Source organism: Ictidomys tridecemlineatus, chromosome 1, assembly GCF_052094955.1.
Source record: "Ictidomys tridecemlineatus isolate mIctTri1 chromosome 1, mIctTri1.hap1, whole genome shotgun sequence".
NCBI lineage: Eukaryota > Metazoa > Chordata > Mammalia > Rodentia > Sciuridae > Ictidomys > Ictidomys tridecemlineatus.
Genome location: NC_135477.1, coordinates 17770789 through 17797829, shown reverse-complemented (window position 1 = coordinate 17797829; position 27041 = coordinate 17770789). Strand labels below are relative to the sequence as shown.

At 32.5% G+C, this 27041-nt stretch overlaps 1 protein-coding gene across 7 annotated transcripts in view; it reads left to right on the top strand.

Annotated features, from left to right (window-relative positions):
- The window catches only part of Shoc2 (SHOC2 leucine rich repeat scaffold protein), an 86190-nt gene that overhangs the window by 15859 nt on the left and 43290 nt on the right, over positions 1–27041 (top strand). For 2 of the 7 annotated variants that reach the window (XM_005320671.5, XM_078050355.1), the window contains exon 2: positions 15242–16184. The exons of 1 other annotated variant lie outside the window; for it this stretch is intronic. In XM_005320671.5, coding sequence (XP_005320728.1) covers positions 15482–16184 — 703 coding nt within the window. In that variant the 5' untranslated portion in view covers positions 15242–15481. Of the gene's footprint in view, positions 1–5437; positions 5467–7159; positions 7259–8329; positions 8435–15241; positions 16185–27041 lie in introns of all 7 variants that reach the window. 4 more of the 7 variants (XM_078050481.1, XM_078050568.1, XM_078050534.1 and 1 more) reach the window with 4 other exon arrangements.

The window sequence follows — 27041 nt, the reverse complement described above, 5'->3', positions numbered from 1 at the left end:
ATCTGTGGCAGTGTACAGACCCTTTTAACTTAGTATCTATTTACTTTTAGAATTTGGCCTCAAATTTCTTTACCTTATTCCACTTTATGCCCTGCCATGTCCTCCTCCTCTCTCTCATCATCCCAACTCCCATGTCTTTTCCTGGGAGAGATTAAATAGTTAATTATGGTGTATATTTTTTTATGTCTTCTCTGCTCTTACACAGATGTGTAACTCTCACATAAATTTATACTTTTTATTTTTATTAAAAAAACCCAAATCATATTATGAAGAAGATGCATTTTTGGAAGTTAGGTCCCAAGATCAGCACATATAGTAACAACAGTCTATGAATAGCCTCTTCAAAATTCTGTAAATGCTCATAAAGTATATTACATTTGACTTTGCAAGATATTACATACAATTATGCATATATAGTATATGTAAATATAATTTATATAGTTGTATTTTATAGAGAGATGGTTAGTAGATTATATAGATGTTGCTTAGGTACTACAGCAAATTACGAACATTCCAATTTACCAGTTCTTACTATTTCTTGTTACTTTTGTTTCCTGTGATTTTTATCAGTTATTGGTTATTTAATGTTTTTCTGTTGCCTTCAACTCAGATTTTCCCATGAATAATTTCGGAAACCATTACCACCCACTCAACCTGGCCTCTTGAGTAATTTGAAAATGAGTTGGTATCCTGAAAAATAATTCACATATTCTTACTTTAGATTGAGTGGAAAGGCAAAATAGTGCTATTTAAATTATTTCTTTCTCTTTTTTGCTGAGTTCACAGTTGAAGTACATATAAATTTATTGCTCTGAATATTTTTGTTCTGTGGCTTATTTTTTTTTTTAACTTTGTCCGTAGGTCCAAGATCAGCACATATAGTAACAACAGTCTATATTTTTTTTTCCCCCTGAAGTGCTGAGGTTTGAACCCAGGGCCTTAGACATACTAGGTGAGGACTATCACCGAGTCATATCCTTGACCCTTTTGATGGCTACATAATATTATATAAAACAGATGAAGCATAATTTATTCAGTACCCTGTTACTGTTGTCAAACATTTGGTTTGTGCCCTGCCTCTTTTCCTATCATTATTACTTCATTGAGTTTCTTCTTGTATATTTCTTCAGTATTTTTATGCCATATTTTTAGTCTTGAAATTTCTAAATCAAATAGTAATAATATATAATATAGAAATACGATATAAAATGTATATTACTAATGAAGATGTCTTTCTAAATCTTTCAAGACAGTCTGGGGAGGAACTCAGTTTGAGCATTTGCTTTAAAAGGGAAACAGCTTTGGACTGAATTTATGGAAGCAACTTAACAAACGTTGAATTAGCATATTACCTTACTCTGTCCTTATCTTTAACTATAGCTGAGAAACTAACACCCTAAATTTGATATTTCTCAATTCCTTATGTGTTTCTAAATTTTAGATGTAAACTGTTTTCACTCAACAATCGGGCACCTAATGTTTGGGAGGTTTTTTTTGCCCCCACCAACTAATATTTTTATTTTCTGGACACCAAATGAGTGTCTTATAATTCATTTTGACACCATCTGTAGTTCATGTCTGTTCCGGAAGTTAAAGAACTTGGTGCCAAAAGAGTGCCCCACTTTATTTTTTTAAAAATTTTTATTTAAAAAAATATTTATTTTTTAGTTGGACAAAATACCTTTATTTTTATGTGGTGCTGAGGATTGAACCCAGGGCCTTGCACGTGCTAGGCGAGTATTCTACCGCTGAGCCAACAACCCCAGCTCGGCTGCCCCCACTTTAGACAACAATCACAAGTCTGTATCATCTGTACTTTAAACACCTTTCTCAAGTTCAGTGAATGATTAGAACAGTTCACAGTACTCAGGAAGGCAGTTCAATTTCTGGTTTATTATAAAGTATACAACTCAGGAACAGTCATGAAATAGATGTGTGGGGTAAGGTGTGGGGAATGAGATGTAGATATCACACATCCCCTCTCAGTGCATCCACCTTCTTACCACCTTGATGTATTCACCAAACCAGGATAACTCCAAACCCTGTAATTTAGGGATCCTTATGAATATTTCATAGTGTGATTGATTAAATCACAAATCACTGACAGTCTTTTTTTTTTTTAAATTTATAAATAGTGATAGTCTCAGGAAGCTGCAAAAAATAACACTTTGTCCAGCTTCTCACAATGTTGTCAACTAATACAGTAATATAATATCTATATCAAAACTAGAAAATTGACAGTGGTATGACAGTTAACTTATTCAGTTCTGTCCCCACTTTTTCATGTATTCATTGAGTATGTGTATAGTTCTGTGTGTTGTTACCCCATATATAGATTCATTTAACAACTCTCAAAGTCAAGATACATTCTGGTTCTATCACCAATAAGTCAACTCTCCCTACCCTACCTTGACCCCATCCCCTAGCAACCACTTCAGTCTTCTCCATCTCTACTGTTTTGTTGTTTCAAAGAAGTTATTTAGGAATTATAAAGAATGTAACCTTTTGAGATTGACTTTTCCACTAAGCTCAAGGTCCCTGAGATCAAGTTTCTTATATGTATCAATAGTTCGTTCTTTTTTATTGCTGACTTATGTTTCTTTGTGTAGCTGTATTAAGGCTTGTTTAACTGTGTATTCACTGGAGGACATTTGGGTTGTTTCCACTCTGTATCATTATGAATTAAACTATTTTGAATAGTGGAATACAGATTTTTGCAAGAATGTGTTCATTTCTTGGTGATGAATGCCAAAGAGTAGTACAGTTGCTAGGTTGTATAGTAAGGATATGTTCAGTTTTATAAGTACAGTAACTGCTGTTTTGTATACTGATTATACTCCGTATTTTGCCTTCCCACCAGCAATGTATGAGATAATGTTGTATTAGCATTTGGTATTACTATTTTTTTCCCCTCTGTATGTCCTCTGTTAGTTGTATAGTGACATTTCATCATGATTTTTTTTTTGTGTGTGTGTGTGTGGGGGTATCGGCAATTGAGCTCAGGAGCACTCAACTACTGAGCCACATCTCCAACCCTGTTTTGTATTTTATTTAGAGATGGGTTCTCAATGAGTTGCTTAGCGCTTTGCTTTTGCTGAGTCTGGTGTTGAACTCGTGATCCTCCTGTCTCAGCCTCTGGAGCTGCTGGGATTATAGGCATGCACCACTGTGCCCAGCTTGATTTTAAGTTTTTTTAACTGGCCTGTGTTAGTGTTGTGGGTATAAATTTCTGGGTGTATATATTTCTGGAAGAACATTATACTCCTAAATAAACTACTCGACTAATTTACTCTAGTAAATTAGTTTCTTGATCTTTCCTGTTCTGTCAGTTGTCTTAGAAATTAATAATTTATTAAGTTGACTTTTTTTTCCTTTCTAGCCTAAAATCTAAATTGTGTGTTCCCTTATTTTTCTGCCACACTTGCCCTCTAAATCTCAACTTTAGATTAATTTAAGAATACAATTTAGATTGCCAAATACTGGCAGAAAAAAAGCCACAGCTTTGGAGATTGGCACTCCTATAAATTAATACCTAAATTTATCAAACTCTGTAATTTTGTCTCTGGTCTATGTCATCATTACTTCTTTCAAAACCCTACCTCTCTTGTTCTCAGCAGATTAATTTGCTTTTGCTTTGCCAAACAAATATGATGCTATATGTAATTCGAGATAATTATCACCCTTGACTTCTTCCTGTTCCTCTTATTCCCAAATGAATTTGTCTGCAACTAAAAATCCGTTCTGATTTCCTGTTTGAAAGGAAAAAAGATCCTTTCTGTTTTTCTGCTAATATGTTAGATCTTTTTGACGACTACTACTAAAATTCAACTAGCTGAACTGGCTGCTACTTTGACAATATTTTTTTCTAGTTAATGTATATCTCTATTTTTCCGTCTGTCCATCCCTAAATGTTTATCTTTACCAAAGTATTAATATGTTTTTCTTCTGCATGCTCTTCATTGGTACTCTCATCTCAGACCTTTGTTGTTGACACCAAAGCTAGATCTTTATTTCTAGCTCAGATATTTCTTTATTCCAAATCCATATTTTCAAATACGGACTAAGAACTTTAGTGTAAGCTTGTCCAAAATGCTACTTTGCTCTTTTTTATATTCCTTAATTTGAATATCCATTCTGCATCTACCTAATTGCTTAAGCCAGCAGCTTAGATATTATTTTGTGCCCCCCATTCCCATTCATCCCTGTTTTGATTTTGACTCTAAAACATCTCTTGAATTATTTCCATCTTCTCTGATGACTTTTTGCTTTTAGTGATTCTCAAGTACAGCAGACAATATTTATATGAAAATTAGTATTCTGAAATAATAGTAATCTAATTAAAATCATCATAATATCCAAAGTAATTGAGAAGAGATATGAGAAGAAAGAATGTTTTGTGTCATGTAAATGCTTAGGTACAGTGGCACTTAGAAAACAATGAAGAATTATATTTTGCATGTGAATATGAAAATGCTTAGGCACAGTACTAGAAAATAAGAATACAAATGTGTGTATGTATACTCACATCATGAATATAATAGGTGCAAGTACAAACCAATACAAATGTATCATTTCTGACTCCACCAAGATTGGTATGATTATCAGAAATAATGAATAAATTTAAATGTTTCAAGTTTAAAAAAGTAGTCTTCCCTCTATTATGTAGATATTACTTTTTACTTCCTGAAAAGTGCAAAAACTATTGTAACTATACTTTTCTCATTGACCAAGACATAGATAAAGTGCTTTGCTTGTGTTTTCAGCACAGAATTTAGGCACTTGAAAAATATTTGCCAGGGGTTCATCAGAGAGGGAGGAAGGAAATTCAGATAGCTGGGGAATGCACAGGGAATTGGGCGGAGGGGCAGTGAAACTTAACCAGATACCTCGATGTACATAGAATGTACAACACAGTTAAGATCCTTTTCTCAACTGCAGCTTCATCTTTCTTATTCACAATTCTGAAAAATTATGTTCAATTTAGTTTGTCTCATAATGTTCTTGAATCTCTGTCCTTACATGTAAAAAATTTTCTCATGGAGTGTTCTTCATTGTTTTTCTATTTGATTATATGTCCTTTGAAGGCAAGAACTAGGTCTGTTTACTCAGCACTTAGCATAATATTGATACATGGGAGGAGTTCAATAAATATTTCTCAAATAGATGAATGACATAATTACAGTTTTCTTTTGCTTGAGGTCTTCTGTGGACTACTATTTAGAAACTGTTTACCTATGTCTTATTGGTGTCTTCCATACTTGACCCATTATAAAAATGCCCAAATAGATAGTTTTTGCGACTGCATTTAAAAAAAAATACATTACCAGGACTGTGCTACAAAATAGTCTGTAGTTCTTTTTCTCCCAGGCACAATTTAGTTGTAAATAATAATAATAATTATTATTATTATATGCCTTTATTTTTATGTGGTGCTGAGGATTGAATCCAGGGCTTCACACGTGCCAGGTGAGTGCTCTGCAAGCCCTAGTAAATTATCTTTTTATTATTTTCCTATAGTAGTGTACATCTTTTTAAAATTAAAAAAATTTTTTTAGTTGTTAACGGGCCTTTGTTTTATTTCTATGTGGTGCTGAGACTCGAAACCAGTACCTCACACATGCTAGGCAAGTGCTCTACCACTGAGCTACAACCCCATCCCTCCCTTTAAAAAAATTTTTACAGTAGTGTATATCTATTATGTCATGCTTAGGAAGCATTTAAAGTTAAACAATTGAATTACAAAGCAGTAAAATTATTTCCAAGGAAGGAAACTGTTTGAAATTGTGTCCTTTTAATGTAACCCCTGTATTCCAGAAAATGGGTGACATATCACCACAACCCTACTTATTGGATATTGACAAGTTATGTGTTCTATATAAATTTCAGAGTTGTGGCAGCATTTATGACAACATCACAAATATTTTTCTTCCTACTCTCATTTAATTTTTTAAAAACTAAAAACCCAGTCATTTTATACTAGATTTAATGGCAAATAAGAATGCAGTTATTGGGTATGCTAGGATATTCCTGATAGACTCACCATTATTTTATAAATGATCATTGTGTTCATAAAGTATATTTGTATGTATTTGTACTTGAGGAAAAGAAAAACTTTTCTTGGTAGTATTAACAAAATATGTGCCTTTTCAAATTGAATAGCATTTGTGAGCAAGGTTATTTTTTATCTAATGTTGAACTTGATTGAAAAAAGTCTTTTCCTATTTGAATTGCTACTCTTTAAAAAAATACTAAAATGTTTTCCCCCCCCAAAATGGTTTTTAAAATTCTATTTATTTCAAATGCATCAATCAACACCCTTTTTTTTCCTCTTAGCACTGGGCTTTGAACTCATGGCCTTGTGCATACTAGGCAGACACTACCACTGAGATATATCTCCAGCCTTTTTTTTTTCTTTTAATTATTTTGAGATTGCCTGGCTTGGCCTAGAACTCGAAATCTGGTCTACCTTAGCCTCTTGAGTAGCTGGAATCGTATATACTACTGAGCTTAGTGCAAATGCTGCTTTAGAACTGCATATTGTAGATTTGTATTGTCCAGTGTATGCTTTGTATTGTTTGTGTAATTTTTTGAAGTAATTTTAGATTTATATTTATAAAAACAGTTCTCTTGTACTCTTCCCTCAGTTTGCACTAATTCTAACATTTTCTATAACTATGCTATGATTATTGAAATCCCAGATTTGATATTGGTACAATACTATGAACTAAATCACAAATTATAGCCTGGGTTTGAGATTATACCAGTTTTTCCATGCACTCTTCTCTCACCTGTGGGAGTGAAATTTGATCACATGTATAGATTCTTATGAACACTACCATAAAGTTCAGAACTATTCATCACTTCTGAGAAACTCTTACTTGTTACCTTTATAATTACACCTTCCCTTCAACCCCAGGTCATCACACCACTAACTCATTATCTATCACTTTAATTTTGTCATTTAAGAATAGTATATGAACAGAGTCATACGATATGGAATCTTTTGATGTTGACTTTTTAATGTAGCATAGTGAGATCCATCTAAGTTTTGGGCTGGGGTCAGTAATAGTTTATCCCTTTTTATTGAATAATGTGCCATTGCGTGAATGCACTACAGGTTTTTCATTTGCCTATTAAAATATATTTGGTTTATTTCCAGCTTTGAAGTATTACAAATAAGATTGCAGTCAACATGTAAATGCCTAAATTGTCATTCCTCCAGAAGAAATACCCAGGAGTGCAAGTGCTAGGTTATATGGTAAATGTGTGTTTAACTTTAGGAGAGACTGCCAAATTATTTTCTATAGTGACTGTGCCATTTTATATGCTTGTCAGCAGTGAATGAGAGATCCAGTTTATCTACATTTTGACCAGGTTATGGTATCATTGTTTTTACTTTAGCTCATCTAGTGGTACCTGTACTTGGATTTCCTTAATGGCTAATGATGTTGAACATTTTTGCTTGTGCTTATTTGCCATTTATGTCTTCTTTGGAGTGTCTGAGTTTTTACCTATTTTCTGATCAGATTGTTGTCTTATTATTTAAGAGTTTTTAAAATATATATTCTGGATATAACTCCTTTGTCATATGTGATTTATAAACACAGAACTCTCAGACTATAGCTTATCTTTTTGTTCTCTTAATTGGGTCTTTACTGTACAGAGTTTTGTGATGAAATCCATGTGTTGATTTTTTTTCCCCCTTTAAGGACTTTACTTTTGGTGTCATAACTCTTTGATACCATATCATTAATTAAAGTCCAGTTTTTGGAGCTATACATTTTGTTTTGATATATGAAGACATGTATCCACCAATAAAGTATCATACAGAACAGTTTTCATGTCCTAAAATTCCGGTGCGACACTTACTCATTCTTCCCTTTCTCTCCCAGAACCCTCTACAAATAACTGATCTTTTTACTATCTCCATAGTTTGTTTTGTCTTTCAGAGAATGTCATGTTAGAATTATACAATAGGTAGCCTTTCATATTGTTTTTTTTCCCTCAAGTATTTTCAGATCCTGATATCTTTTAATCACTAAGTTTTATTCCATTGTATGGATGTGCCACAGTTTATCTATTCACCTACTGAAAAATATCTTGGTCGCTTCCAAGTTTGGACAACAAAAAATAAAGCTGCTATGAAAATTTGTGTGCAGGTTTTTATGTAGATGTTAAGTTTTCAACTCATCTGGGTAAATACGAGGACAGTAATTGGTTTATATAAGAATACATTTAGTTTTATAAGAGACAGTCTAAGTGGCTTATATCATTTTGCATTCACACCAGCAATGAAACAAGAGTTCTAGTTGCTCTGTTTTCTTGTCAGCATTTGGTATTGTCCAACTAATTTTTGAAAGCTGTGCAAAAGGAATTCAATGGAGACGGCCTTTCAAGAAATGATGTTGGAACAACTAGACTTATTTTGTATAAGGTATATAAACCTCATATATAAAAATTAACTCAATAATTCAGATCTAAATGTGAAAACGTTATAAAACTTTAAAGAGAAAATCCTTCGCTGTTTATTTAGACCTTTGATTTCTTTCACCAGTGTTTGGTAGTTTTGAACTAACAGTTTGTATATGTTATTAGGCTTATACATAGATATTTTAATTTTTGAAACTCTTGAAAATGGGATTGTGTTCTTAATTTTGTTGTTCAGCTGCTTATTTCTAACCAGTTGAAATATGGCTTATATTGACTTTTTTTCCAGTGACCATGCTGAACTTATTTAATAGTTCTGAGGACTCCACATAGGCAATCATGTTGTCTGCAAGGCATGATAGTTTTAAATTAATCCTTTCTAATCTGTATGCTGTTTCTTTTTCCTGCTTTATTGCACTGTCTAGGACTTTCAGTATTATTATATTTAATAAGAGTGTTAAAGTCTATTAATTTGTAGATATATTGCTGAATATTTTTGTATCTCTGTTTATGAAACATGAGGTCTATTGGTAAACAGCTTCTTTTTTTTTTTTTTTTTTTTTTTTTTGTCCTGTGTCTATATTTGGTATCAGGGTGATGCTGACCTCAAAAAATGTGTGCTTCCAAGAAGAGATGTACAGAATTGATGTTATTTCTTCTTGAGATGTTCATTAGTATTCATTAGTAAAACCATCTGTAGTTGGTAATTTCCTTTTTGGAAATTTTGAAACTGATTTCAGAATGCTTTAGTATTTTAGGACTATTAAATGCTCTAATTCATCTTGAGTTTTTGTAGTGTGTGATTTCCAAATATTATTTTGTGTAAGTTGTCAAATTTAGGTCTGTAGAGTTGTTTTCAGTATTTTATTATCCTTTTAATGTTTGTGTAGTCTTTAGTAATATTCCCTCTTTTATTCCTTTTTAGCTTTGTCAGAGTTCCTAGATGTTTATCAGGTTCATGTATTCTTTTTAAAGAATTAGCTTTTGGTTTTACTGATTTTTTTTTTTTTTTGTCCCCTCTCCTTAGTTTACAATTTCATGGATTTCTCTTCTCTATATCCTTCTGCTTTCTTTGAGCTTCTTTTACTTTTCTTTTTCAAGTGTCTTGTGCTTAGATTATGGGATTATGTGTCATTTTTCTAATCATGAAGTTACATAAATTTCCCTTTAAGTGCTGCTGTACCTATATCTTAATAGATTTTATCTTGATTCATCTCAGTATATAGTTTAGTTTTCCTGTTCCTTCCTTGATCTACAGACAGACTGTTAGACTTTTGTTATTTTTTCTGCTATTGATTTTTAGTTTGTCGCCAGGTAACATTCTATGATTTTAATTCTGTGAAATGTAAAGTTTCTTTTATGAGCCAAGATAGGGGTTTATCTTATTCTGTGTAACCTTGGAAAAAAGTGTATTCTATTTTTACTAGTAGAATATTCTAGAAATTTCAGCTAGATCCAATTGATTTGTGGTTTTGGTTTTTTTTATTCTAAATCTTTGCAAATTTTCTGCATTTTAGTCTTATACTACTGAGAATGGGGCGATAAAATCCCCAATTATAGGTGAAGGTTTATGGATTTTTATTTTTAGTTTTATCATGGTCATTTTGAGACTTAATTGTTTTTAATTCTGATTTGTTTAAATCTTCTGTTTTAGCACATAAACTGGTTCAGAACACATGTCCTGACCTGACCCACTTCTATGGTCTTTGGTTCCGGTCAAAACTCTGATCTGTGGGCCATCCCAAAGCCTATGTGAAACATAGATGATACTCCACACTATAGTTCAATTCTTAGACTAGTTACTTTCATGCTTGAGCTACTATGGGTTATGCCTGAAAATACTACATAGATTGAAAGAATCCCTTTTTTTCAGTTCCTTACTCTCCTAATCTTCCCTTCTCTCTGATTGGGAAGGAGTGGTATATTACCTCTTTGCCAATATTTGCTTAGTGCAAAACAAGGGATGATTAGCAGGGCTCTCTTTCTTATAATCTGATAAGTGCAACTTGGAAATTGTCAGCAGGACTCTACTTCATACTCCTGAACCACAGAGATGATGTGAAGGGGAATGTATACTGCTTCTGTACAAGTAATTACAAAGCTGGATGGTTGGCAGGGTTTCACTCCAAAGTCTCTGTGGTTTTAGTGCCAGTTGAGGAGGTAGAGAGGGACATGACTTCTTTTAGTTTTCGAGTAAGGAGGGAATGGTCAAAAGGGCACCATCTTGGAAAGCTACCTTTTTCACAGTTCTTTGGCTGGAGAGAGCAGATATTTCTTGGTGTTTTCATTTGTTTTTGCCTCTTAGTATTTTTTGGTTGTGGGTTTCTCTACTGCCCAGGTTAGCATATGTAGGAGATGAAGACAAATCCCAAGGAACTCATTTTCAGATAATTCTTAAAGTCCCAACACCCCCTGTCAGTCTCCCTTCTTTTCTCTACTTTTCATAGTCTTCAGCTAGTTGCTTAATAAGTTTTATCCAGGGTTTTAGGTTATTTTTAGTAGAAAGAATATAATAATAATAATATAATTGAGCTATCTTGTCTGGGACCAGAAGTCTTGTCTACTATAATTCAAGATCTAATGTTGTAAAAGCATTCACCTTAGAAAAAACTAAGGGATATATTTAGTGTGTGTGTCCTATTGATTGTTTTTCTTTTTGCATAAACATGACACATATGATTATATATGTGTTATATATATATGTCTTTATACCAGGAATAGATCTCTCTTCTTTCTTTCATTCTCTTCCTCCTAAATCATAGGAAATTTCTTTTGGAAATAGCGAAATATAATGTGAGTATATTACAAGAGCAAGGAAAAAAATACTTTTTGTGTCCAATTTGCATAAAAATATAGTTCCTGAAAGTAATGATTTAAAACCTGAAACAGTGACAGGACAAAGGGTGGCAAACTATGGACCAATGGCCAAATATAGTTTGAGACCTGTTTTGCTATAAAATTTTGTTGAAACACATCTACTCCTGTTTATGTGTTGCCTGCTTCTGCTTTCATACTAAAATAACAGACTTCAAGTTCCTGTAACAGAGACCAATTTGGCCTGCAAAACCTATGGTCCTTACAGGAGAAGTTTATTGGCCTCAAAGTTTCATGTATTGAAGGCTTGGTCTCCACCTTATGGCCCTTTTTGGGAGGTAATGGAACCTAGTAGAGGAAGTTAGATCATTGGGGGAATACCCTTAAAGAGAATATTGAGACCCTGGTACCTTTCTCCCTTTTTGCTTCCTGGCAACCATGTTGTGAGTAGTTTTGCTCCTCCATGTGGCTCTTGCCTTGATGTACTATCTCAGGCCCAAAGGTAATAGGGTCAAGCAACCATGGACTGAAACCTGTGAGCCAACACAATCCTTTCTTCCTTAAAGCTTTTTATCTCAGATATTCATTACAGTGACAGAAAGCTTAGTGATAGAATTCTTGGCTTAGAAAATATTGGAAGCCTAAATTAATAAACATCCTTATACAATCATGATATGTCTGCTTATCTTTGTAATCCAGCATGGCATAAGGCAAAGAATGTGAAATTTAAAATTTTTCTTTAGTCACTTATTAGATGTGTCGGTGTTCTTGTTTGTAAATTGAGAATAGAGGCACTCTTAATTTAGGAGTTTAAAATTGCTTTCATAATTTAAAACAGATTTATATGCTAGTGAAAGTTACTTCAGCCTAGACTTCTGCAGGGCGGAATTCAGTGCCATTTTCTTGTTTGATGCCATTTTGGATTAACAGTAAAATGGATTTAAGAGAGTTAATTTGGTTATGATTAGGGAATTTGTTTAATATCTTCTGGACATCTGGTTGTGAGAGTATGAAATAAGATAAATAAAAAGCCCATATCAAGTGGTCTATATACAGTAGTTGTTAGTTGGTTGAAAATAAGAGTTACCTGGGGTGGTAAAGATCTCAGTGTAAAAACACATTGCTGACTTCAGCTTAACTGATACAATTTTATGCCCCCCCCACCCCCGATTTTAAGAATTTTGAGACTGAGTACCATTCATACTGTTGCATGAATGGGCACAATATTCCGATTTTGTATAAATGTAGTTGTCCCCCAAAACATACAATTAAAGTGATGAAATAAATCCCAAACTCTTGAATAACTTATTTCTAAGAAACATCAAAGATTACTCTGAATACATTTTCTCTCAAAAATTTTGGCAGTGTTACTTGATTCAGATATAGATCCCTAATTTAGTTAGGGCTGTCAAATCAGTTCTCCTTAACAAACTATATTTTTATTGGAAGTATAAAATTTTTAGTTAATAGTCCAGCCTCGTTGATTAATTAAAGAAAAAGCATGGTGAACTGTAACTAAGTTATGTACTAGCAAATCTCATTAGGTATAGGAGCTGCAGGATGAGCATGTGATTCAGTTCAAATCTATCACTGCTATAGTAAAATCATTGAAATAACTCAAGTATTGGTAGTTTGAAGTTCAAATATAGCGGATGGTATTGATAAACTATGGGAACTCCCCTTAGTCTTCAGTAGGACCTTAAAATTATTAGTAATATTGTTTTTTCATTATAGTTCTCTTCTGACTTGTCTTTGACCTTCAACCTTCGTTGTTTTAGAATTATACTTGAGAAATATATTTACTGGTTTTCAGATCCCACATTTGATCAGATCAAGTGTTTCCCAAAATTGATAAGCTTTCTTTTTTTAGTTGTTAATAGACCTTTTATTATTTTATTTATTTATATGCAGTGCTGAGAATCTGAACCCAGTGCTTCACACAAGCCAGGCAAATGTGCTACCGCTGAGCTCCAGCCTCTTGATAAGCTTTTATTGAGGCACTTTTGTTTTAGGTTTTAGAATTTCCTGGATTCCTTTCCCTAAAGATTCCGATTGAGTAGTTTGAGATGGAGCCTGGACATTTGTATTTTTAAATCTTACTTGATTTCTACACAGGAACATAGGAGTTGTTGTCCTTCTAAATTGTGTGTAAATAAAAAGTGAATTTTCAGAACCTTGGTAGTGTCACTTGATGACCTTTCAGTGTTTGTGGTGGTGTTGTTTTTGTTTGTTTTTTAGTACCAGGGATTGAACCCAGGGGCACTTAACCACTGAACCACATTCCTAGCTCTTTTTATTTTTTGAGACTGGATCTCGCCAAGTTATTTAGGGCCTCATTAAATTGCTGAGGCTGGCTTTGAATTTGTGATCCTCCTGCCTCAGCCTCTGAGGAGCTACTAGGATTTACACGCATGTGCCTTCATGCCTGGCTGGCTCATGATGACATTTCTTAAGTACAGACAGATAAACAATGTTGTATCCCTTAAGTTATTGCATATTTTCCATTATTCATTGTTAAATGGTTTGAGTAAAAGCACTTCATGGTTTGAAGGGGGCATAGTGGTAAATAATGTGAAATGGGCTTTCGTGGTATGCTAGCCAAATAATAGCATATTTATTTAATTGTATATACCAATGTAAGTTCATACTTTGCAGTTTCAAATTATAGATCATTAATTCTCTACCCAGCTCCTATTATCATTATTATATCTCTTGTTTGAGCAAAGCCCTACCTTTTCATTGTCTATGCAAACCAAGTCCATTCATTCTTTCTTTAGGCAAAACCTTCCCTTTCATGATGTACCACCTACCTCTCCTTGTTTGCATTCTATCCCATTATTAAAGGGCCAATTAGCCTAAGTTTCTCAGCTGTTTTCACTGAATGATTTTCCTAAAAGTTCTATAGCTGATATCTAACCTGTAAATTTGTATGGGTGAGGGGCCCATAGCAAAATAAATAAATAAATAAAATTATTTTTTTCCTGTTCCTGTGATCAAACCCAGAGTCTTGACGCATTCCATGCAAGTTGTTTTATCAGTTATATAGAGTTAACAAGAGTTAAAAATATGAATCATTTATTTTAAGTTAAAAAAATGTTTAGGGAGGACTGATGCCTTTTTCAAAGCTTTTATTACTTTTTTGGTCTTTGTGGATTCATTTTACCAGTGAAATTTTTGTGGATTCCTTTTATCAGTGAACCTTTTGTACTTAGTGTGCTATTGATCTTTTTCACTTGTCTAGAATATAGACATCATTTGAGATTGCTCTGTCATGGTTTCTCAAGGGTGGTCCCTCAGATTTACCTGTATAAGAATCAACTAGATTCCTTATTAAAAGTGCATATTTTAATAATCTTTCCCCTAAACTATTTGCTTTTTTCCATGCATATCATTTTGTCCTTTTTGTTGTTTTGCCATACTGCTGTTCATTCTTTTATCAACTTTGAAATCCTTTCTGTTTTGTAAAGCTATAAGTAGTTAGATAGAACAATTTTAGGGTACTGGTTAGAATATAGGCTGTGGACATATGCTGCCTAATTTTAAATTTTGGCTCTTTTTTCCCCATGATAACAAAGCTAGTTATCTAAAAATATTTTTGTGCTTTAGTGTTCCTTTGTCTAAAATGAGGATAACAGTTTATCTCATAGTGCTGTTATATATACATATTAAAATAAATATTTGTAAGTTCTTTAGTGTTTGTACTTAGCCCTTAATAAATGTTAGCTACTGTTGTGATTTCTCACTTTAACTTTCATAAAGTTTTGTAATAGTAATTTGTGATCATTTACCTCTTTCTATTAGATTGCAAATTCCTAGAAGTGAGGGCCTGCCTTATTAATTTTTGTAGTTTTCAGTGGATTTTACATTATAAATGGTTCAATAAATACTGTATCAAGTAATAGGAACATGGCAAAGTTCACAGTAAGATAGTTTTTCAGAGGCTATTTACTTAATATAAATTACAACTTAAGGTAATTTAATACTCTCTATTATATTTCAGGAATTCTAATGAATCATTGACCAGCACCATTTTACCAGTTGGAATGAGTTGTCAGAAATGGGCATAGTGCTTTTAGATCCACCATGTAACAGATGGATGTTACTCCATGCTGATTACTTTTTCAAGCCAACACCTATTTAATTGTGTAGGCTCTTTGTCTCTTCATCTTTGAATTCAGTTGCTAGCAAATAAAGTAAAAGTTCATGTAGTTTTTTTTTTTTTTCCTAAGCTTGAGTCATCATGAGTAGTAGTTTAGGAAAAGAAAAAGACTCTAAAGAGAAAGATCCCAAAGTACCATCAGCCAAGGAAAGAGAAAAGGAGGCAAAGGCCTCTGGAGGTTTTGGGAAAGAAAGCAAAGAAAAAGAACCTAAAACCAAAGGGAAAGATGCCAAAGATGGAAAAAAGGACTCCAGTGCTGCCCAACCAGGGGTGGCTTTTTCAGTTGACAATACGATCAAACGGCCAAATCCTGCACCTGGGACTAGGAAAAAATCCAGTAACGCAGAAGTGATTAAAGAGCTCAACAAATGCCGGGAAGAGAATTCAATGCGTTTGGACTTATCCAAGAGATCTATACACATTTTGCCATCATCAATCAAAGAGTTGACTCAATTAACAGAACTTTATTTATACAGTAACAAACTGCAGTCCCTCCCAGCAGAGGTAGGCTGTTTAGTAAATCTCATGACACTGGCTCTAAGTGAAAATTCACTTACCAGTTTGCCTGACTCTCTTGATAACTTGAAGAAGCTGCGGATGCTTGATTTACGGCATAATAAACTGAGAGAAATTCCTTCAGTGGTGTATAGGCTAGATTCTCTCACCACTCTCTACCTTCGCTTTAATCGTATTACTACTGTGGAAAAGGACATCAAAAACCTGTCAAAACTCAGCATGCTTAGCATTCGCGAGAACAAAATCAAACAACTACCTGCTGAAATTGGTAAGAGGATTTGGATTATTACTATTATTTTTAGTATTTGTTATGCTTAGTAATTCTGTTGAGTGCTTTTCCATATCAGAAAGTTCCTGAAACTTGTTTCTAAATTTCATTTTCCCTGTGATTTACTTAATACTACATGACTTGAGATTACTTTGTAAGCTTCAAAAGTAAGATAGAAAGTAGATGTAATTAAACCTTTATCACAAACTGAATCTGTTCTGATTTTGGAGAAAATGAATTTGAAAGATGTTTGCCTAATTTTTAAGTTTTTATCTATTTTTAAAGTATCTATATATTTATACTAGATATATTAAAGCTCCAATTGCCCATTCTGACTTTCCTTTTTTTATCTGAAGACTAAATTCACATTACTTTTCTACTTGGTCTTACTAAAGGTTGTTACATTAGAGCTTTGCAAAACAGCAGTGTCATAGGAAAATAGAAAAATGTTTTATAAATTTTGAAAGTACTTACATTTTCATTAAAAATCATCTAATATGAATATACTATAGTGAATATTACCATTATGTATATCCACAAGACACTAATTTTAAAAAAATGTAAGTAAATAGCAGAAAGATCAGTAAAGGAAAGGGAATAGGAAGAGGGGAAGGGGATAAGGGTATTTAGGTTTAAATTGGAACAAATCATACTCTAATTTATAATTATGTCAAAATGAATCCTAATGTATCATTAATATGAAGCAATTAAAAGGGGAAAAAAACTAATATAGTAACAACTTGAGCCCAATATTTCCAGGTATGCTTGGGCAACATAGTGAGACCTTATCTCAAAAATGACTTTGAAAGTTATTTGCCTAATTTTTAAGTTTAATAGCAAACAAACAAAAATGCAGTACAGAAAAATTAGAAGAAGAGAGATCTTAGTAAATCCAACACTTAGCATTTTGATTTCATTCTGGTCTTGTATAGAAAGCTGAATTGTAATGAAACAAAGGAAATGTTTTTTAAGAGGATGAAAAAGTAAGGAATATAGATGTGTAAAGTCAGTAAACAGAAATTGTCTTTATTAAAATTCATTGGCATCAATTTTTGTGAAAATTAAAGGTACTGTCTTTGTCCTTTTTATTAGATTTTTTAAAAAAACAGAATAAAAAGTGTATTTTGAAACTTTAAAAGGAAGTTTTTATTTTGTTAAAGGTTTATTTACACAAAGATGAATTAAATATATTCTTACATTCAAAATTGATCTTGTAGGTGATACAGGAAATTTTTGATTTTAGGTTCTACAGCTTTTCAGGGAAATAATGTTTTCTGTTTTAAGATGCATTTAAACTTGGGTAACATGTTCTATTACATTTAATTCTAATTAGACACTTAAAATATTAATTTAAAAATACCTAGACTAGCCATTATATTATATATTTTCTGAAGTAATACACTGTATGTGCAAAGTGAGTATGGTTTGCTCAAGAGAGATTAAAATACTCCCAGGAATTTCTCTGTGGAAATGCTGTATTCCATATCTTCCCATAGAAATGAAATTGTTGAATGACTCATTTTAGTACCAAATTGTTAAAATGTGACCTGCATTTATGGCTTATTGTTGAGTAGAAGTACAGACTTGGAAAAAACAAATAGTGAATTTTTATATATATTTTAAATATTATTGCCTGTCTTTATTATTATTGTTGTTCTGCATTTTTTGCTATACTTAGTCCTAAAAAGTTTGATTTTAATTCACAAGTCTTTAAGGGTTTCTTTCCATAGCATTGCTATCAAATTACCTGGAAATTAGCATATTTAAGTGAGGAGTTATTTCATAGAACTTAAATAAATTTTTTTTAGTTGTAGATGGACACAATCTTTATTTTTTAATGTGGTGCTAAGAATTGAACCCAGGGCCTCACGCATGTGAGGCAAGTACTATCACTGAGCTACAACCTCAGCCCTATTTAACAGAATTTTAAATTTAACTTCAGTTTGTTCTTGGGAATATACACGCAGCAGTTTTACTGAAAATTGAGCATATCTTTTTAAATTGGCATATTTTATTTTATTAAATGGTTTATATTTGGAGCTACCTAATCTTTGCCTTTATTCATATATTTCTAATTCTAAAAACAATCATTGAATTTGTTAATGTGCTCCCTTTCACCATTACTTAACATTACTAAAGTGTGTGTGTGTGTGTGTGTGTGTGTGTGTGTGTGTGTGTGTGTGTGTGTGTTTGTTTAATGGAAACATCATACATTTGTTTTAATACAAGTAGGGTATCAGGTAGAAAGTAAATTGCTTTTAAATATAATGTTTAGTAGGAGTAATGGTTTATAAGGTTTAATTTAGTTGAATTTGGGATAAACATGCAGAAGTTTGCATTATTCATTTTCTTATAGTGAACAAAAATAAAGATCTAGTAAAAATAACAAACAGTAATAATAGCTGTTGTTGGAGCACACTGTTAATATGTCATATACTGTGTGTTGATCTGTTCATGTATATTATTCTGTTTTGTATTACTATAATGAAATATTGGAGGCAGGGTAACTCAGTAAAGAGCTTTTAGTTGTGCAGATTCTAACCTATAGAGCTGGCATAAGATTGGCCTTGGTGAAGAAGGCCTTATGGTATATGACATTGCAATGTTGGGAATACCTGCAAGAGGGAGCTATCACGTTGCCAAACAGGAAGCCTGAGAGTCTGGGAGTAGCCAGGCTTGTTCTTTTACAACAACCTTCCTGGCCAAATTCAGAGGTCCCATAGCAAATACTTTGTTTCCTTCCAAGGGCAACTTTGCAGTGGCTTAAGGACCTTCCCCATTAGATATCACCTCATACCCTACCACTCAAGAGGACTGGGCCTCCAGCACATGAACCCTTGAATGAACTACATCCAAACCATAGCATCCTGTGTATTTTATATGTATATCACTAAATCTTTTCGATACCCAATAAAATGGGTATCCCTTTCTTGTAGTGCCGAAGGAACTAAAATTGTAGCAATTAGATAATTTATAGAAGATCCTGCAACTAGGAAATTTTCTGATTTTGAACCTGGGTCTCAGTTTCCACTCTATGGCCCCCACTGGTCTAGACAAATGATATTAATCCCATTCTGATTTAGTGATCTCTGGTAGGTCCAGGAAATTATTTTACTTTTTTTTTTTTTTTAAAAGAACAAACTTATTTTATATGCAGCTACAGTTGAAAGCCATTGCACTCATTGCAATGAGATAGTGTTAACAACATAATTGAAATATAATTCACAAACTGTAAATTGATACTTTTATTAAAGTCTGCAATTCAGTGGTTTTTAATGTATTCAGAGTTTTTATTCATTACAAGCAATTTAGAACATTTTTATCACTATGAAAATAAAATCTGTACCCTTAATCAGTTGTTTGATTTAGTACACTATTTTTTACAGCAAAATGCATTACAATTCATATTACATATATACAGCACAATTTCTCATATCCCTGGTTTTATACAAATTTGTGTCACACCATTTGTCTTCATACATGTACTTTGGATATTGGTGTCCATCTCATTGCACCTCTATTTCTAACCCCATGCACCCTCCCTTCCTCTCCCACCATTTTCCCTATCTAGAGTTCCTCTTTGCCTCCCATGCTCCCCCCCACCCCCATCCCATTCTGAATCAACCTGCTTATATCAGAGAAAACATTCAGGCATTTGGTTTCTTGGGATTGGCTAACTTCACTTAGCATTGTATTCTCCACCTCCATCCATTTACCTGCAGATGCCATGATTTTATTCTCTTTTATTGCTGAGTAATATTCCATTGTGTATATATACCACATTTTTTTTAAATTCATCTACGGAAAGGCATCTAGGTTGGTTCCCCAATCTAGCTATTGTGAATTGTGCTGCTTTAAACATTGATGTGGCTGTGTCCCTGTAGTACGCTGCTGTTAAGTCCCTTGGATATAGACCGAGGAGAGGGTCAAATGGTGGTTCCATTTCAAGGAATGTCCATACTGCTTTCCATATTGCTACACCAGTTTGCAGGCTCACCAGCAGTGTATGAGCATACCTTTTCCCCCACATCCTCACCAACACTTATTATTGTTTGTATGCATAATAACTGCCGTTCTGACTGGAGTGAGATGAAATCTTAGAGTGGTTTTGATTGCATTTCTCTAATTGCTAGTGATGATGAACATTTTTTTCACGTACTTATTGGTTGATTGTACATCATCTTCTGAGAAGTGTCTGTTCAGGTCCTTGGCCCATTTATTGATTGGGTTATTTATTTATTTATTGTGCTTAGCTTTTTGAGTTCTTTATATATCCTAGAGATTAGTGCTATATTTGAGGGGTAAAGATTTCCTCCCAAGATGTAGGTTCTCTATTGACCTCAGAGATTGTTTCTTTTCCTAGAAGAGACTTTTTAGTTTGAATCCATCCAATTTATTGACTTTTGATTGTAATTCTTGCGCTATAGGAGTCTTATTAAGGAAATTGGGGTCTAATCCGACACGATGGAGATTAGGACCTACTTTTTGAGTTTTTAAAATTCTTTTGCTCTTTTTAGAATTTAAAATTTTTTTGTTATTTTTAGTGTATTTTGACATGTAATACATACATGGAACATAACTTACCCAATTAGAATCCCATTCTTGTACATGACTTGGAGTATCACTGGTTGTGTCATCTATGAACATAGGAAAGTTATGTCTGATTCATTCAACCCCTTCCTAATCCCAACTTCTGTCTTTCCTTCATTCCCCTTTATCTATCCACCAGCACCCAAACGGTAGGCTTTCAGTAACTATAACTTGAAATAGTATAACTATTACTACTAGTAATAGTCATACCATTTATTTAACCCATCTTGTCCCATTGTCCCAATTGTGGAACACTTCTAAAACCTTATAAAATAATATCATTATAAACAATATTAATATATATGTAAGCTGTAAGTTTTGATTTCCAACCTGTTAATGTACCTTTATAAATTTCATTGAAAATGCACAATTAAAACCTTAGGATTTAATGGGTTAATGAAACCTCGGACTATTACCTGTTTCCACTGTTTTATTATCTTACATTTTAGTCATAGGTCATACTATTATAATTTTATAAAAAGTTTATTATAGTATTTTTATATAAGGTTATAATTTTATTTAATTTTTTTATTATAAAGTTGTAATATTCCAATACATACCATTATAATTATTTTACATTGTAAACCTTAATCTTAAAATTCTCAAAATTCTACCATGACTGCCAGGATTGATAGAATTATTTTCATGTTCATGGCTCAGGTAACATTATTAAATAATAAGTTTTTTGTACAAATGCCAATGAATAACTCACTTTAGCAAGAAAGAAATCAATGAAGGGAATTCATAGTTGTTAATAAGTAACTCCTTTTGACTGTGAATCAGTAAGAAACCTTAGAGACCTAGAAATGAGCCGTTAACTTAGTCTATTGTTATCAAATTTTCAAGTCTTTTACTAAACAAAACCTTGTGGTAGAAGTTATCACTATTGCTAAAGGAGACAATGAGAATATAGAAAAAAGCACTTGATTGATTTTAGAAGTTTTTAGAATCAAAGGAGATAAATAATTCCCATGCTGCAGCGGCATTCCAAAGAGAAGAGGGCAATCATTGTATCCTAAAGACAGCATGTTGCAGAAGTACTTGCTTAAAAGAACCCCCAAAGTTTTCTTTGTAGTGAAAGGGAAATTTAAGTCTTTTAAGTATAATTTAAATGATATAATGATATGACTTCTAACTCTTCTAAACCTGTTAAAACTTGTATGACAGGTATTTCCAGTTTTGTTAATTATGTAGTTTCACAGATGCATTTTAGTAAGGTTTGAAGTGTTCTTTTTTTAATAGCTAAACTGAGTACTTGAAAAATATTCTTAGAAGTTCAAAAACAAGAATAACTTCTAAAATATAAGCATTTTTAATGTGATCAGTTAAGTCACGTGTGCTGCATAAGAAACAATGTTTCAGTGATAGGCAACATATATAAGTGTGATACATAAGATTATGAATAGTGAGTGACATCAAAGCTGTCTTAAGTGCACCCTGTAATGTTTGTACAAGGAAGTTGCTTCACAAAATTACATTTCTCAGAGCATCATCATTTGACATATGACTATAATAGTTAAAAGTGTACAGCCTCTGAAACCTGAAATATTCAATTAACAATCTTTGAGTGCCTGCTAGGTACATTTTAATATTACCTTTTTAATATATAAAACTGAACTTAATTTTCTTTTTTTACTATTATATTTAATTTTTTTTAACCATACGATTTTTTATTTTTTAGTCATACATGACAGCAGAATGTATTTTGACATATAATACATACATGGAATGAACATACATCAATCATATTGTCTATTCTGCTGCCCTTCCTATCCCCCCTACTCCTTCCCTCCTCTCCCATCCTTTCTCTCTATCCAATCTCATGTGACACACTTTTTTTTTTCTCATCACAACATCATATATGTATTCTGTGTAACAATGAGGTTCTCCTTCCATCTTCTGTTCAACTGAACTTAATTTTCTAAAGGATTTTTGCATCTATATTAATTATGAATGTTGACCTTTTATTTTCCTTTTTTGGGTAATGTGTGGTATCGGGGCATTTCTGGCTTCAGATCATATAATGAACTGGGACATGTTTCTTCTTTTAAATTCTTTAAGCATTTTTATAGAATTATTTTCTCTTTTAATGTTGAGTAGATATCAGTTACACATTCTGGGACCAGGATTTTCTTTGTGGGAAAATTTTAAATTACTAATTCAATTTATATAAGAGATAGTTATTCAGGTTTTCTTTTCTCAGTTCAATTTTGGTGGTTTGAATCTGTTGAGGTATTTTGTTTTATATGAGTTGTTGAATTTATTGACTTAAAAGTGTTCCTAATTTTGTTTTATTCCTTTAATGTCTATAATATGTATAGTGTTATTCTTCTTTAATTATTGATATTGGAAATTTGGATCTTTTTCTCTTTGCTTCCTCAGTCTAGGTAGAAGTGTTTCCATTTTATTAAACTTTTAGGAAAACTATTTTTTTTCTATTTGTTTCTTTGTTGTTCTGTAATACTGTATGTTTAAAATGTTCTTTGTTTTTTGAAGTTGGTGATTAGGATGATTTTAGGTTTTATTCTTTTTATTAAATAAGCATTTATAGCTATAAGTTTCCTCAAAATATTCTTTGAAGCAGCACACAAATTTTGACATGTTGTGTTTTGTTATAAATCAGTTCAAAATGTCTTCTAGATAACCCTTGTTATTTATGTGGGTTATTTAAAAGTGAGTTGTTCTGTTTCCAAGTTTTTGAGAGATGTTCTTAGATTTTTTCTTTTTATTTATAAAATATGATCCATCTTGATAATTGTTTTAAATACAGTTGAAAAGTCTGTATACCCTGCTGTTTCCTGGAGAATTTTATAAATATAAGCAAAGTTAAATTGGTTAGTAATGTTATCTATTTTTTTCTGTACCCCTGTTAATTATTTTGAAATGAGCATTGAAAGCTCTAATTATAATAGATTTGTCTTTCTCCTATTAGTGCTATTGATTTTTTGCTTCTTATAACTTGAAACTTTGTTATTAGTTACATATAGACATTTTTTGATAAGGTAACCATTTTATCATTATGAACTGTGTTTTTAAAAATTTTTTATTTGTCAATGGACTTTTATTTTATTAATTGATACCTGGTACTGAGACTTTAACCCGGTGCCTCATACTTGCTAGGCAAGCGCTCTGCCACTGAGCCATAACCTCAGCCCACAAACTGTTTTTATCCCTGGTGATACTCTTTATCTAAATTCTACTTTATCTGTCAATCCAGCTTCCTTATTAATTGTTGTTTGCATTATATATATCTCCTTCCATGTTTTTATTTTTACAGTTTTTTGGGTCTCTATATGTAACATGGACAGCATGTAGTTAGGGTTTTTTTGTGTGTGTTTTTTATCTTGGTGGATAATTTTTTATTCCTTTTTTCCTCTCCTTTTAATGCCTTCTTTTGGAGTATTTTCTATAATTTCCATTTCTCCATTGTTGGCTTATTATACATCTTTGTTACTTTTTCTTTGTTTGCTGTAGTATCTATAATACATTATGATAACTTAATAGATTTTACATTCAAGTAATATACTACCTCACATATTTCCTGAGAACTACACCACAGAAGTTATTTTCTTCCTTTCATATTCACTTCTTTAGATATTATAAATCCCATAATAATAAATTACTGTTATTTTGCTTTAAGTTCAAAATTATCTTTTTTTAAATTTTGAATAAATTTCAGATTTTCAGAAAAGCTGTAAAACCAGAAGGTTCTCATATATCCTATATCCAGCTTGCCCTGTATAACCATTGTATATCCATTGTATAATGATCAAAACCAAGAAATTAACATTGATAGAATACTTTTAATTAAACTATAAATTTTATTTCACTTATTTTTCATCTAATGTTCAATTTCTGTTTCAGAGTTCTATGTTATATTTTAATAGTCATGTATCTGTAACCTCCTCTGATATGTGACAAATTAAAAGACTGAAAGTCTTTCAGTTGAAGGACTGAAAGTCTTTTCTTTTAAAATATCAAAGTCAGAAAAAGTGCTGCTCAGATAATTTGAATGTATCATTTATTTTTAGTTTCTAGGATATTTTTTCATGACTACTTTGAGTTTGTGTTTTTGCCCAAAATAACATAGTGATTATGATGCCCTTCTCAGTGAATTATATCAGAGGATATATAATGTTGATAGTCATATTACAGGTGATTTTTTTTTTTTTTTTGGTATTTCGGGGGGGGGTACTGGGATTGAACTCGGGGGTACTTTACGATGGAGCTACATCCTCAGATCTTTTTGTTTTTTGAGACAGGGTCTTTTTTAGTTGCTGAGGTCTTCCCTAAGTTGCTGAGGCTGGTCTTGAACTTGCGATCCTCCTGCTTCAGCCTCCTGATTTGCTGGGGTTATGGGTGTGTACCACCACACCTGGTTTACTGGTGATTTTTGACTCTGTCCACTTGGTGAATGTGATTTCTGTGCTTCTCCATTGTAAAGTTAATATTTTTTTCTTTTTTAATTAACAGTTGTCTTGGGAGATGCTCATTTTAGCCCATGCAAATATGTTGATTTTCCTTAATCTTTTGGACACTATTTTTAGCACTCATTGTAGATATTCCCTGCAACAATTATTACAGTTTGTATTATTACAGTTTTATTGTAATGGTGAATTTTTTTAAAATCCCTTATTCCATTCATTAACTTGATTTCGGAAAGAAAGAACTATCCTGTATCATTTACTTATAGTTTAGACTCATTTTTTTCCATTCTGTGGATTCAAATTCACTATTTTTTTTTACATTTTATTGCTCAAATTGTTCTATCTTTTGTTACTGTAAATACTTATAAGTTCATTCTTGTGCTTTTTGATATGCCATCTTTTTTTATATTAGTTGTTGATGGACCTTTATTTTATTCATATATTTATATATGTGGTGCTGAGAATTGAACCCAGGGCCTCACACATGTGAGGCAAGCACTCTACCACTGAGCCACAATCCCAGCCCTGATATGCCATCATTTTTTTTCTGTTTCTTTTAAAAGATTATCGAAGTCTTATTTACCACTTCTCATACTTTTCATTATTTATTTGACTATCTAATAATTTCCTTTTGTCTAAAGAACTTCTTTCAACAAATTAAAAGAATATATTATAGTGTAGGGTCTACACATAATGAATTCTCTGTTGTCTGAAAGTGCTTATTTTGCCTTCACTTTTAAAAGTTATTTTCTTGGTAAAAATTAGTTTGACAGTTTCCTTTTTCTTCTCCCCCTTATTTTAAAGATCTTTCTCCATGTTCTTCTGGCTTGCCCAAGTTTTGACAAGAGGTTTGCTGTTATTCTTATCTTGGAGTTTATGAGCCTCTTGGATCTGTGAGTTTATGGTTTTTATTAATTTTTAAAAGTTGGCCATTATTTCTTGTAACTTCCCCCCATTTTTTGGACCATTCGTTTCTTTTCTGTCCTCTTAGATGTCTTTATATATATTTTTAAGGTCATTGATGTGCTTTTCCTCTGTGTGTGTGCTCATGCACACTTGCCTGCATTTTAGATTTTGTTTTCCTGTTGCTCCTTATTTAGTATCTAAATCTATTGTTTAAGCCCATGCAATTAAATTTTCATTTCTGATATTTTTCACCTCTGTACATTTCATTTTAGAGTCATTTTTGTTCAAGTTTTCTTTTGCCTTGCACTTACAGAGCTTTTAGGTAGCTTTTTAAATATTTTCGTCTCCTAGTTTCATCAGCTCGTCTTTATTTTGTTTATGGAATGATTTTTCTTCTGTTTGGATCATATTTTTTCTATTTGTTTTCATGCCTGGTAAGTTCTAGTTGGATATCAGTATTTTATTTTTTATATTATTCTTAAATTTTGTTGTGTTCTTTTATTAAACAGTGTTGGCTATTGTTTGGCATACAGTCACATTACTTCAGAGTCAGTTTAATCCTTCTGTGGCTTGTTTTTAAGCTTGCTTGTGGTTTCTGCAGCTTTTTGTCTGCGTATGATTTAGTTCCATACTAAGATGATACCTTTTTGAGAACTCTCCCCGATATACTGTTATGGGGTCTTTCCCAATGTTGGGAATCCAAACAATTCCCAGCCTTGTGTGACTACTTGGAATTATTTGGATTTCTTTCTGCTGGCTTTCATAATTTGTTTTCACATATATGCAGATCATAATTTTGGCGAAGACTGAAAGGGACTGGTTCTTTAGATTACATAAATCTGTTTGCTGCTGTTCTTTCTGAAATTTTTCCCAGAACTGTAGCCACCTTAACCATCTTAAACTTGAGTCTTTTGCCACAATGCAGTGGGCTTTT